This window comes from Trichoderma gamsii (genome assembly GCF_001481775.2).
Source record: "Trichoderma gamsii strain T6085 chromosome Unknown Scaffold_36.2, whole genome shotgun sequence".
Lineage (NCBI taxonomy): Eukaryota > Fungi > Ascomycota > Sordariomycetes > Hypocreales > Hypocreaceae > Trichoderma > Trichoderma gamsii.
Window position 1 is genome coordinate 80,891 of NW_020171373.1, and position 14,050 is coordinate 94,940.

General features: G+C 44.6%; 4 protein-coding genes across 4 annotated transcripts; 1 reads left to right on the forward strand and 3 right to left on the reverse strand.

The window, feature by feature from the left end:
- Nucleotides 1-3,262: 3,262 nt before the first annotated feature.
- On the forward strand, nt 3,263-4,684 carry TGAM01_v208486 (hypothetical protein; the record flags this gene model as incomplete). Its single annotated transcript, XM_018806637.1, has 1 exon — nt 3,263-4,684. One exon carries the CDS (start codon nt 3,263-3,265, stop codon nt 4,682-4,684), a length of 1,422 nt encoding a protein of 473 aa, XP_018660107.1.
- A 779-nt stretch (nt 4,685-5,463) lies between these two features.
- Nucleotides 5,464-6,396, reverse strand: TGAM01_v208487 (glycosylhydrolase 11-2; the record flags this gene model as incomplete). The annotated part of the gene is made up of 2 exons (XM_018806638.1): nt 5,464-6,037; nt 6,116-6,396. 2 exons carry the CDS (start codon nt 6,394-6,396, stop codon nt 5,464-5,466), a joined length of 855 nt encoding a protein of 284 aa, XP_018660108.1.
- A 2,619-nt stretch (nt 6,397-9,015) lies between these two features.
- TGAM01_v208488 (hypothetical protein) lies at nt 9,016-10,105 on the reverse strand (the record flags this gene model as incomplete). The annotated part of the gene is made up of 2 exons (XM_018806639.1): nt 9,016-9,986; nt 10,042-10,105. The coding sequence occupies 2 exons, from the start codon at nt 10,103-10,105 to the stop codon at nt 9,016-9,018; spliced, it is 1,035 nt and encodes a 344-aa protein (XP_018660109.1).
- A 2,642-nt stretch (nt 10,106-12,747) lies between these two features.
- On the reverse strand, nt 12,748-12,963 carry TGAM01_v208489 (hypothetical protein; the record flags this gene model as incomplete). The annotated part of the gene is made up of 2 exons (XM_024550348.1): nt 12,748-12,775; nt 12,872-12,963. Coding segments are annotated over 2 exons (120 nt in total), but the record flags the coding sequence as incomplete, so codon positions are not given.
- Between the last annotated feature and the right edge of the window lie 1,087 nt (nt 12,964-14,050).

Consider the following 14,050-nt stretch of genomic DNA (forward strand, 5'->3'; position numbering starts at 1 on the left):
AAACTGAGGACGTATGTGATGGATAAAACGCGATGATACTGCACAAGCAATGGATTTTGTTCAATGCTTTCGATAACTAGGAAAGCTTGAGTCTCTGCAATCACTGCCTATGCGAAGATCAGTTTTGAACTAAAGTTCCGAATATTGGCCCATAGAACGTACGGGCGAAGACCAAGCTTTAGTTGCAATCCCCTTTCTTTATACCGATAAATAAGGCGCGAAGCATACTATTGCTGTGTTTTGCTTGCTCGTTCGCTTATTATAGATCATGAGGTAGAGGAGGGGCTAGGAGAGTTCGTTTCGACGTAAGTGAGGCCCATGGCTACATTCAACGTCTTTGAGAATTTAAACTGCCGCTGCCAATAAAAGCCTCGTTTGAAGATCACTGCGGGTGCAATCCCCACAAAGACCACTTGGGGGGAAGTATGCGTAGCATCTATGCAGCCCCTATACATAGCATCGATCGTAAACAGCGGGAGTAGCAAAACGTGGGGTTACGTGGGACCAGGAACGGGCACGATGGAAATGCGCTGTAACGACATGGTAGTAGCCCATATCCATACCTAGGCTATCACAGGCGTGGTACATCGTGCCTATATTACTGGAGCTGCACAACTAATCTTGATGAACAGAAACGCAGGATCTACTACTTGCCTACCGGTATCTTCCTGGGTGTTTTGAGTATATCTTACCCCATGTTTCAAACCGCGTATCACAAACGCGCATCACCCAACTCTTCTTCTTGTGCGACTTTGACATTCGCTATGATCGCTTCATAGAGGTTTCGGTTGAGTGTGCTCGCAAAGAATAACAACAAAAAACGATGATAGCGGACGCTAATATGATAGCGACGCGCACAACTGGTATGAGGCATTCGATTGTTCTTCATTATGGTTATCTTTCGTGTAGGCCATGTTTGCAATTCTTTGCTGACGGTCCAGACGAATGAACATACCTCCAGGTGCAGCTCTTTAGCAGCTCTTTAGCAGCTCTTTAGTGTTTAGTACCTAGCAAATTCTAGTGGAGTCAAGGCTACCTTATAAAGTAAGACGAATGACACAGCAAGCTTATAGATGTGATAAGTACCCCTACTAGCATAGTTGGAGCTTTTTACTTCCAATTGGTTTTTGAATAGCAGATGAAATGTAAGCATTTCAATTCATTCCCGTCGCCATCATTTCTTCTATTCTGTTAAGATTTTCTTTCCCCTTCAAGCTGGGTATTTATGTATCATTGCTAGGGATACGTTACGTTTGCAAGGGTATAAGACGGATTTAAGAACAAAATGTCCCTTCTCTCACTTAGGACATTCCTTATAGAGGCAGTTTCTAACAATTCTTGCATTTCGCATAACTTTCCGCCCCTCATTATAAAATGATAACTTAATGCTCTTTGCAAGCTGCTCTTTTAAGCCGTGGATACTTTCCCTGTATCAGGCGTTATAATCTTGCGAGCGCTATCCAAATTTAGAACTACGTCAAAAGCGGTACTCCCCGCACTGGCCATTACTCTCCGCGCTTTGCCATTGTCTTCCCTTGTCTTCCCTGGCATGGGCTTCTGGATAATCATCTTACTGAGCAACGAATCTTAGAGCGCCTATGCCTATACAGCGCGACTTCAGTGAAACGTCTCTTTTCTACTTTTCGGAATAAAGTTTAGCCCGGCTTAGGTTATCTGATGGCTTTTGTACAATTGGCACTCCCTTCAATATTTAGTTGTCATGTTCTAGAATGTCGGGGTAGAGTTTAGCCCGACCCTGATCGACGGCCTATGCCATAGTGGCCTCCACTCGGGAATTTTACTCCGTATAAGATTCTAGAATGTCGGACCTAGGTTTGACCGGACTTGAATGACAACCTTGACAATGCCACTTTCCTCTGTATAACCAGTAATGAAAGCCGAATCCCGAAATGTGAATGCCTCTAGTTAACGTAATGGGAATATCACGAGGTGAGTTTTAACTTGTAAGAAAAAGAAACAAGCAATATTACCCGAAAAATGACAGTTGCCAAAGTAGAGTAAGAGCTTGGCAATTACATTTGTCTAAGTTCAAAAAGACTGTTTGCTACTTGAGGATAATATCTAATGCAGCGTGAAGCAAAAAGAGGAGGATACTTTTATGTAAAATTAATGTTTAGTGCCATTTAGCGCTCTCCGAATGCAGTTGCCTATTTCAAATGCAATATAAAGTGCAGAGACATAAGCTCCGACTTCAACGGGGGTTGCATCGGCGGTTGTTGCTTATTAGCCTGCAGCTGTTTTCTGCTAGCATCATGCTTTTGAATCCTATAACTGCAAATATGGGCTGATTGAAGCCAAGCAAGTCTGCAGCCCACGTTACTCAAAATTTAGTGATATTAGCTACCCCGCCACCCCTCCATCGACTCCGCTACAAGGGCGAGAACTATTGCGCCGCATCTGATATGCAAGTCAATAAAGGCACACTAACTGTATCTTCTTCTCATTCAACGTGTGTAGATGCTCTCATTCTAGCAAGAATTACTCTACAATGCATTAGATAGATAGACTCTTATCTAAAACCGACTTAGGAGCAGTCAGGGTCAAACCTTAGCATTACAGTAGATGCTATCACAGCAAAGAAAGGTGTAAGTGAGCGTTGTTTGTTGTTTTGCAATTTTCTAGGCTAAGCATCCCTGGCCTGCTGAAACAGGCATCTTCGAATAAGCCCACATTTTATCGAATGTTAACTGAAAAACCGGCCACAAATACGCAATTCTTCATAAATTGGGACACCTATAACTTCTTGATCTGTATACATGGAAAGAAAAATAGAAAGTTCCGCTCGAAAGCCGCAAAGCCGCAAAGCCGCAAAGCCGCAAAGATGTTCTTTGCGGCTGAACTGTTGCCACCGAAGGAGCGCCGCCACTCATGGTGTCATGGTGTTACAGTCAACAGTAAATGCTCTTACCAATCATCAGCTTCCTGAAGAGCGAGTCTTGTGTAAAGCATGGTACTGATGCAAAATGATCCTAGCAGTAATATAACTATGTTGTAATAATGGATCCGTCTTATGTATGTCCTCCGAGTGTAAAAGGCTTAGAGGATTTGGAATATGTATATGGAAAAAATATGTATATATTAACAGCCTACGTCTCCTCTCCTCACCCTCAATGTAAATCACAAAAGCTTTCACTCTACATCTCGGGGTTCTACATTGACTTTATTCTTATTCATCCTTTGTTTCTACATCTGCATTCTATCCATAACTCAAAGCTTCAGAGCCCGCTTCACAACAGCCGTCATGACAGTCGTCCCGAACATCGCCAGCGAAAGAAGCGTGGTTACTCTTAAGGCAAAACGTCACAAGATAGACACTTTAAACTATTCCAGTATTCAATATGAATACCCTGAGATATCTCTTTCTACTGATAGTACCCCCTTGGTGAAGCCTACAAAAGAGTCCAAGCACATACTCATTGTGGGAGGTGGTGTGAGTGGGCTGTTGATTGCCTGGATACTCTTAGATGAAGGATATCGTGTCACCATTCTGGCTGATGACTGGGCCTGGACTAAAGATTTCGAAAAGTCTCGGATGACGTCGCAAGTTGCTGGGGCCTTATGGGAGTTCCCTCCTGGTGGATGTGGATTGACTGAGATTGAGTCGCCGGGCAAGGGCTGGGCTGCTATTGAACACTACCGAGAATGGGCTCTGCAAAGCTATGAGTTTTACGAAAAATATGAGCAGGTATTCAACACCCATGAGAGGAACGGTGGATCTTTTGGTTTAAAATTCACCAATCTTCACCAGTTCTTTTTGGACGACTTGTCTCAGTTGAAGAAGGATAATCCCAACTATGAAGAGGCTTTGAAACTACAGGAGATAGAAAAGAGCCCGCTCAGGAAGGACGTGAGAAAGTATTACAGGACGACGGAAGCAAAGACGGCGGAATGGAATAAACAATTCGGCAAAGTCGTCGAGCCAAGCTTGAACGGGCAAGAGCTCAAGAGCGCCTACAGCCACAGAGCCCCTATTGTCAATACAGACAAAGCAATGGCCTATCTTATGGCATTGGTTGCAGCCAAAGGAGCGTGCATGGAAACGCGAAAAATTGATAGCGACATCAGGCATGAACTCGGCTTGCAGCTATTGAAGGATCATGGGGCAGATGCCATTGTTAATGCCACCGGCCTCGGTGCCAAAACAGTGGCGGCCGATGACGACGTTTATCCCGTCCGCGGAGCTGTTCGACGCGTTGAAAACACTCACAGAGGCTCATTCAGACATCTCAATGATGCATATCTGGTTCCTGCGCAAAAGGATAGCAACCAGCACCCCACCAAGACGGTTTTCATTGTCCCTCGCAATGATGATGTTCTATATGTTGGATCAATCGTACAGCCCAATAACAGTACCAAGAACCTTACTCCAGAATCGCCAGAGGTCCAAATGATGTGGAACCGAGCGGGCTCGTTTGTTAAGAATTTGCTACATGCTGGATTTGTTCCCCAATACGAATTTGCGCAAGGCCTTCGACCGTTTACTAAGAGGAATGTCAAAGTTAGGGCTGATGAGGTGGCAACCTATCCGCTTATTCATAACTATGGACATGGAGGCTCCGGATGGACCTTGGGTATTGGTACTGCTCGATGTGCTGTGCTGATTTTGAAGAAGCGATTGGAGGGCATTCCAGCAGCCGTCATCAATGAGGAAATTTATGGCTAGATTATAGCGGATCTGCTTGCCAGCATTTAAATTTGGTTATCAAATGTTGGATAGAAAAGGATGAAGATTTATAACTAGGTACAAATTGAGTCTACTATATGTCGCAAAGAAGAGATATTAGCACGCAATTCTTCCAATCATTTCTAGTATCATAAATCAGTCTATCCAGTACTACTGCACAGGTTTCAAGAATAAAAACGCAATATGAACTACCAAGTTCCCAGGCGAATAGCTCATTTTTCTTTGGTTACCATCCTCCTCCAAAGCATCACTATGATCCTATATACACAATGTTAATCTTAGGTATGGGGCCCATTTGTTTGTCCAAGGGCCACTATCAGAGAAATTGAGCTAGGGCATTCTTTGAGATTGTTTCAAGACGCATTCTTGAACAAGTGCAGCTTGACTACAATGAAGTTGACTTAATGGAATGTTACATCATCATCACAGCGTAGGCACTGATCACAGCTATTATATGCTGCAAATAATCGCAACAACGCAAGCCACTATTTTACTGTGGGCTTTAGTGGCAGCTAGCCTTCATAGTGAGAAATCTCAAGTCAACAAGTGAACTCCATTGGCTAACATCTCTAATGCTTATGAGAAGAATTGTAATCATAGATATCTTTGGTGCCTTGCAACAAGATTGACCATTCGCTCTCTCTGGCCCGATTCCTTGTACGAAGACTATCTTTTCAAGAGTGCTAATGTTCCTCCCACTTGGTCATAACATTCGCCTGCCACATCCTCGATGATGATCCCTTCTTCGAAGATGGAGTTTATAGGCACTGGGAGTAGTATGAGTTTGACACCTTGCAAGATCCCGATGAGCAGCATGTAGGGCCGCTCCAGCCAATACCACCGCACTGGCCGTACAGGGCAGAGCAGCTGCCAGAGGGACCCGTGGGACCGGTCGATCCTGACGAGGAAGTTGGAGTGCCAGTTCCACTTCCACCGTTGGAGACTTGCTGTGAAGCCGATCCGCTGCCGCTCCAGCTCTCGACGGCAATGACCTGGAAGTTCATTGTGCCAAGGTTCAGACCAGCCTTGGCCCACGCATCGAAGTGGTTCTGAATAGTGACAGTGCCGCTGCTTCGTGCCGATTGTCGGATAGAGATGTACTGGTTGAAGGTCGCCGTGCCAATAATCGAAGGCTCGTTGACGCGCTGGTTCTCCCAGATAGCGTAGGTGCCTCCGTCACTGGTGAGCGTACCCTTTTGCGAGCCGCCCGTGGAGATTCCAATGTTGGTCTCCATGACATAATACTCAACAAGGGGGTTCGTGGTCCACCCGTAGACAGAAAGACTACCAAGACCGCTGGAGACATTGAAGGTGCCTGAGTAGTTAATGGGACTAAAGTATTCGCATCATCTGGTTAGCGTCGCTGATCGGCGAAAGCACAGAGCAATCGGGGGTAGATTAATCACATACAGGTTGCTACCGGGTTGCCAGCCTACGCCCACAACAAAGTCTTGCTGAGTGTTCCAGTTAAGGTTGAAACCAGTTTTCGACGGCGAGAAGTTCACTGTGCCGCCAGTGGTATAGTCCTGGTTGTAGTTAATGGCGGTACGACGAGCAAGAGGATGATCGGGTCCAAGGAAGAAGTTATGCGGGCCTCGCTCCTCAACGCTCTTCTCGACAACCTCCGCAGGAGCTGCGAGCGAGGCTGCGACGGCCGAAAGACCAGCGACAAAGCGAGAGAAGGCAACCATTGCTCTTTGTTATAAGTTTGGATGTCAACAAGGTGAAGGGTTGGTGAGGTAGAAGCATAGAATGGCCTCATAAGCTTCACGGGAAGCTTATATACTTTTTATGAACCAGTAGAACACGCGTTTATCGTAGGTGTTGTATTACATATTCTGCCCAATCATACAGCCTTCGCTGCTTACTGACTCGTGCAAGGGTAGCAATGATTCTGCCAATTCATCAGCCTGAAGTCAATTGATGCCGTTGATCCGAAAAGACAATATTTCTGGACTATAGCACCCTTGGTTAGGCATGGAACGGACATGGAAAATAAGATGAATATCTTTTTGCTTACCTTACTACAGAATCTGTGGAGATCATGATAGATCAAACGCCTTGAATGGCATAGCATAGATGGCTAATCGTGATATCCTGATAGCATCGATATTCAGGCCAAAGCGCGTCGAGAGCATCAAACATCTGTCTTAGTCTTAGGGTACAAATTACTTGCCACTTAGGGCAATTCCAGATCGACCTTGGCGCGGGGTAAATTCATTTCTATACTTCATTTTTGCCGCACCGATTAAAATGTTACCCAAATATCGGCTAGCCGCTGTTCACAGCAAGCCAGGTAAATTGCTGTCGGATACTGGGGCAAGAAATATGTATCGCCAGGAAAAAATAAATAGCCTTACGCTTGGATAAAGATCATGCCCCTCCCTCGTCAGGTATCATTATTATCCTAAGAGATTTCTATACTCTTAGTGCCCCTTCTAACACGCCCCCTAGTGAGTGGGTGTTTGCAAAAGCCAATACTACGGATTTATATCTCAACTTTGTGGGAACCCTGGGGTGGCCACCTCTTTTCTATCTTGAAAGTGTTTTCGCCATATTATCTGCGGCATTATACGTATGGCACAGCAACGGCTATAGTCTAGAATGCCATGTAATATTAGCTAATCTTTAAATAGTAAGCATATAAACTAGATCGCATAAAATGTGTAGGCAGCACCACAATTTCTTAATGGTATTCCGAGCGTATTCAATCTCTGGATAAAAAGCAAATCCCCGCTCCTACCCAATGCATATACGCCCAACATGTTTTCAATTTACTATGCCTACTACTATCACAACCATAAATCTGTTCTGCATACCAGTCCGTACGGTGTAATCATGCAACTACCCCAGATATTTCACGAAGTTGGTTTCGGAGTATTTGCAGTCGTAATAGATCGCCCTGTAGCTCGTCTTGGTATTAATGAGTGGAGAGCCAAGTCCTTGGTATTGCAAAATAGGTAACACCACTCCCGCTCGCTGGGGCATGTGAAGTCCTGATTCGCTGTTCGGATTTTCTTTCGCAGTACAATTATTTCCGCCACTTCTCTCCTTTATGCAATTTATTTCCATTCTATTTTCACAGTTTTCCAAGACTGTCACAATCGTGCCTCCAAAATAACACGCCTTGGGCATAGGATAAGATTCCAAGCTGAGTAGCGGCTAAGTTGACCATATTTAGCCAGTTTACCCGTTAAAGAAATCTGGCACTCATGGCTATTTCCACAATATGTGTTTTCATATTCACTTCTCGGCTGACCTTCTGTTATTTGACAAAATAATCGGAGGATTTTGCATTCTGGCTTCCCTCAGTCTACGCGCAAATCCGGCATTAAAAGTGCGACCGCCTACCTATGTAAGAGACTAAGCCACATTTTGCCATTAATCCTCTTTTTTAAAATCAGAAACCCAATATTTGACCAAGGTCGTATCAGTTGCACCTATTTAGCAGTATATTAGCACGGATATCATGCCTTGTTTGTATTTGCTGATGATCTCACATTACCAGAAAGGAAGGCTTGATATTGGTCGTATACGGTATACCAGACAATACAGTTCAGTCTCTGCAACTTTAGGCTAATTCGTATAGATGCAAGATTCATCGTGGCTAAGTAACTTCATATTCAAGCTGCATGTGCTGCCCGATTTTTTCCAAGGGTAGAAGATATTAGTTCTAACAGGCCGCAGCGCTAGGTGATTCCCAGATAAGGAATGACCAAGAGAGATATTCGTCGGAAAGACGATTCATGAAAGTTGCAAATCATCAAGAGCTTATCGAATTGCTTAAGCCTAATAATACTGCCATAGATGTTATATGTTAAACTTGATCACATATCTGGACCCTTTTTGCTATTACAGACTGCGTCTTCAGAACCTGCTTAGATGTAAGATGTTCGTGAAGTTGCTGACCTTGTAGGATATGATATGCTAGAACTTGTAGAATATTTGTAGATGGACACGTAACATGTTTGAGACACACAACAAAGACTTGGTTAGGACTAGTGTGGTCTGTTGAGTGAAAAGGGAATTCTATACTGCAGCTGAGGTTTTACAGCTTCTTTTCACAAGATTATTTTTTGTTCTTATATAAGGAAGTCCTTTGTGGCTGACCACCGTGGCAATACTCTCGGCTAAACTCACAGATAACACAACGCTATACGACATAGTTGTTGAAGACATTATGCTATTATGCCTTTGTTGTACTAGATCAACGCGTGGCAACTATTACGGGATATCATCAATCTCTTCAGCTGTATCGGTGAAATTGTAGCACGGTTTCTAAAGCTATTTTAAGCTTAGCATAAGGCGGTTTACAAAGCCCATGGCAGTTCTGCTTCAAAAGTACGAGTCGCATCCCCATCATAGCCGACCTTTTCCATCCATTGTTTTAAGCTTCTGGTTCTGCCGGGGTATATTTCGTCTAGCAAAGCGTAATCTCTCTTGCAGAGCCCAAGCTCAGTGTTCTTTCCAGAATTCTGGTATATTCTCCACCAGGCAGAAAAGTTTTGTTCAAATGTCAGCAGAGATGGATCATTTGGAGATGTCGAAGTACCCAGCCTATGTTGTGTAGCAGTTTCCGGTAGCCCAGTTTCTTGGAACCATTCTTCAATCGTAATATTAGTACTTTTGGCAGGCTTTCCAGTCACAGCAGTGAACACTTCTGCGATTTGCTGTAGAGACACATCCTCCACCGCGATTTCCAAGTTTAGGCCGGCAGACTTTTCTGGGTGTTCGAATACCCACCGTACGTAGTACCCCAAGTCATCCAAACATACGTACGGAATAACACCGTCACCAAGCGGTATGCGAAAATCATAAACACCTGATTCGTGCTTCTTAGGTCGTTGAAAGTACCAGAGCTGTTCAATGTATGGCCCGGTGCACACAACAGACCATTTCATGGGGCTTTGTGGCAGGGATGACATCCAGCGTTTGACATGGCCTTTGCCATAGTAGTGGCCGCATCGAATAGCGTCATCGTATTGTGTCTCCAGGGCATAATCGTCGAGCGACGACCATACATAATGTTTCACACGATTTTGCACCGCGATCTCGAAAATGCGAATACCCCAGTACAATTCGTTTTTAATCCCCAAAGAAAAACTATTGAGGTTGACAAAGGCGTAGTCCACCCCTACAAAAGCAGAGCGTAGAGCAGTCTCATCGGTAGGCCCGCCGATTACAAATTGAACCGTGGGGACGAGGACTTTAAGCTTCTTTGAATGCTCTGAACTTTCATCGCGAGTGAGCACACGTATATTGTATCCATACTGGTGCAGTTCTATGCTTATTAGCGGAGACAGGACACTCTCCCTTCTCTTAGAGGCGGAACTTACGTTGCACAACAGGCACTCCTTGTGCACCGGTTCCGCCAATTACTAAGATCAACTTCTTATCCATACTGTTCTTGTTGAGAGATGCGATGCAGATGATCGTTCAAAAACAGGAAGCCACGTTCGCTTTATACCTTTACATTGCATTCGGAAAGTATACCTGCGAAGTATAACCGAATTGAGGGTGATATCATGTCTTGAAAAATACTCATTCAGGTTAGTATAGGGCGTGCCATTGTTTGTAAAGCATTGCTAATCAGCATATAGGCATGCAATAAGAAACAGAAAGTTGATAATAATTCCTATATATGCCGGGCGTACATAGATTCATGGTGGGATAATTCTCACGCAGGCTTTATAAGCATTGAATAAAAAAGGTCATGATCTACTATATATTTCACTCATATGCAGTATTCCTGGAAACTTTTTTTCTGTAAGTCTTCATGCTGAAATACCACGAAACCGATTGGTTGTTATTCGTTGAGCACACGGAATGGCCCCCCACTTGGGCTGCTACACTGCTAACAAGTGGCAGCTTCATGATACTTGACATACGCATGACAACGACCAGCTGAAACCTTGCTTACAACTAAGATTCCAAATGCAGTTGAAAACCAGATAGCTTTCAAATTTGGTTAGGATTAGGATGGTTCTTACGGTCATCGGTAGGATTTGTGGATATAACAAAATGTACGAGTGGTGCAATATCGCTTGTCAAAAAAACGAAATGTGTAAGTAGCTAAAACTCTCGCGGCGAAAATTAATTTCATTAACGTTTAATCTTTAACCAGCCAAGGTTATCAAATTTTCAGTAGAAAATAAAATGCAATAGATGTCTTGTTGCCCCTTCTATATTTACCTGCATTATATGCGTGCTGCTGTGTTGATGCTGGCAGTTGAAGCCCGGCCGCAAGGTGGATAAACAATTGGTGGCTAAAAGTGGAACTAGTGTGATAGCGCTGCTGGCCGCCTCTTGGTTGTCAATTATTGGGTTTTGACTATAACTGGGAAACCGAAAGCTAATATCTACATTTTGACATAGGCCGTGACTACTGAATCAGGTAAATTGGTCAAGCTGATTCAGGTCATTATCTTTCTCCCATGAATTAAAGCAGGTAGACGAACTCGGCTGAACATCAAATGAGAGTAGTCAAATTAATGATGTTGTTTTGATAGAATATACTTGTAGGGTAAGAGTGCTGTTGGATGTCAATGTTAATACACCCCGCTAGTCTTCTGGGGCTGTCCCTTCTAATGTGTCGACAGCAAATGCACGCTATAGTTGTGGGTCACGGTATACTATATGGATATTCCTCGACCATCAGCATGCTTGAATCTGGTAGTAAAAGACAAGTGGTACACATGACAATGGTAAAAGGAAAGGCATGAACAGAAAGTTGGTATGATTGATGTGATACATGACAAAAGCCTTATCCAAGGTAAAGACGGAGGCAAGAGGTCTGAGAATGCCAAAAGGAGGAAGAAGAAGGAGCAAGTGATTTAATCACACAACACACAGAAGTCTAATATATGCATCGGTATTGGCAAATAGAATCTCAGTATTGCCGTTACTGCAACTACATTGCTGTGTGCTCCTCTACTATAATTATTAGTCCCGTATATGTGCAGGCAGCTAGCGAATCTGTGGTCTAGAAGACAATGGCCAGAGCGGTTGGATACCATTGGACTTGTTTGTCTTAGAATAACTTGAGATGGGTAGATCTACCTCTCTACCTATCTAGATTTTCTTGTAGGCTGTGCAGAGAGTGAAGCTTTTTTGTCCCTTAGCCTATTAGGCAATAACGGCCAGCTATCCCCAGATTGAAAGCCTTGCAAAGGATTGATGTGACAAATAGCTGCTCAGTTCAAGTACAAAATTCAAGGATCAAGAAGTCAAACAAGGTGAGATGATACTGTGTGATCAGTTATACTTCAGCGTAAACACGAGTTCTCAAGGTTTGTCGAGTAGAAATAGCTTGGAGGCAGGTCCAAGTTTATTAGGCAGCCATATTGAGGCGTTTTAGTAGACGTAACAGTGTGAAGACGAAGGTAATCGCAACAAACTAGAGAATTATTTGCAATCATCGGATTTCCACACAAGCAATGCCTAGCGTTATTGCCGTCGCCACTTTGACGCCTGAAATAGAATCGAAAGGGTTCTGGGCTGTGATCGCGAACGTCTTGGCTGCGCGTATTTAATGAATAATCCTAGTACTATACTAACAGTAGCCTGTCATAGATTGCCTAAGTAATCGATAGCCAGCTCGCCCTTTCGCTCTTTGAGCTGTAGGAGTAGCACGCTAGTTAGCGAGCTGAGCTGTCTTGGCTGCTTCCCATGTGGCGTATGTATGTCAGGGCATCGCATTTCAGCAGATAAGCAGGGGGACATGAATCAAAGTGGCACCATGAGCGAAAAACCATGTGGACCGGCTATCGAACGGATTTCATCCCCGCATGATAAGGCCATCGTAAAGCTCCATTCAAATCCACGCTGTGTCAAAGTACTGACATTAGCGAGAGTTTTAGAAAGCATAGTTTATGGAGTAGTGCTGATGAATTTATGGGGTCAGTAGCCCAGAGGTCCAATCTCCAGCTACTTCTGCTAGTTTTCGTAACCATCGAGCCAGCGACCCCGTTCGAGCAGCGGGCGGACTGGTTTATAGCGGAATGGGGCACGTTTGAAGACGTGCTACTCGTACCCTCACTGGACTAATATGCGACGGGCGGAAGCCGGAAGCTGTAGATCAATTAGCCACTGGTTGCCGACATCGGCTACGTCTCGTTTGAGACAATTATCACCGAAGCTACGGCAATGGCTTCCCTGAAGACCTACCTATCTTGTGAAAGTGGCCGCGATCGAGCTACGCAAGAGGCTGATCCAATACTACAAGTAGTAGCTGGGAGAATCCAGATGCAGTTGAAGCCTCGACCAACACCCAATTAATCCTACAGAATCTTGGCACAGCTTATGCAGGGGCACTCACGTTGTTTTATTTCCGAGCCCGGAAGCCTCACGAACCACTCTAGCTCAGTTTCCAAAGTCTGTAGCACCGGAAGGCGCTCTGTCAGCCGCAGCAACTCAGGTTTCGCCCCGCCCAAAACAGGGGATATCCCCGGAGCTAACTATCACAAGCATGTGCAGCAGAGCATCGCCCTCCAGTAGACACAGGCCAATTCGCATCGATCGGAGGCTAGATATGTCCAACCAAGTACATATGTACAAGTATAGCCAAGGCGTGCCCAGCCTCGGTCTCTTATCACTTTTTACTGCCTAGCACCGTTCCGGCATTATTTCGCGCAAAAGTTCCAATCCAGGATACAGAATTAAGGGCCGATGTATCCCTCTGCTGCAGGTCTCCCACATCATCAGCACTTTGATTGGACTTTGCATACGCGGACAATATGTCCCTTAATATGGAGAGGCCAATAGATTTTCCCATGATGCCATCGCAGTTATTTTGCATTATGGGGCAGACTTCTTCTTTTCAATGCTTCTGGAGCCAAATTCTGGAGAAAAAGTGGCCATGCTGAACTGCACAATTTTTTGGTGGCTGATCGCATCACCCCTGACTAACAACGCCTCGCTACCAAGACTCAGGACCTTACCAAACTAGACTGTCGCGTGCCTCTATAACCGATCTACTGTAAATCCAGGGGTCAATATAGGATACTACTGGAAAAAAAGCGCGATAAGGCAAGTTAAGGGCGATGGCAAGGGTGGGTTTGGCGCCAATAGTGAAGTGTTGCGCGCTGGTCTAATCTCGGCTTCCAAATCAGATGTTCTAAGGCTGCATTCGTTCCCCACGTAGTGAATGCATATTATCCTCTTCTCTGCTTCGCACTGCTGATCACTTCCTTCTCCCTTGCATCTCCATTACGGCTCGTTAACGATTTTCTCCGAATGGTGGCGCCTCTACCGAGAAAAGGCAAAGGCAAAGACTCCAGCAAGAGTTGCGGTCAATGGTGCAGAGCCATTAACCCTTGAAGCACAACCGCAGCAAACGAGACGACA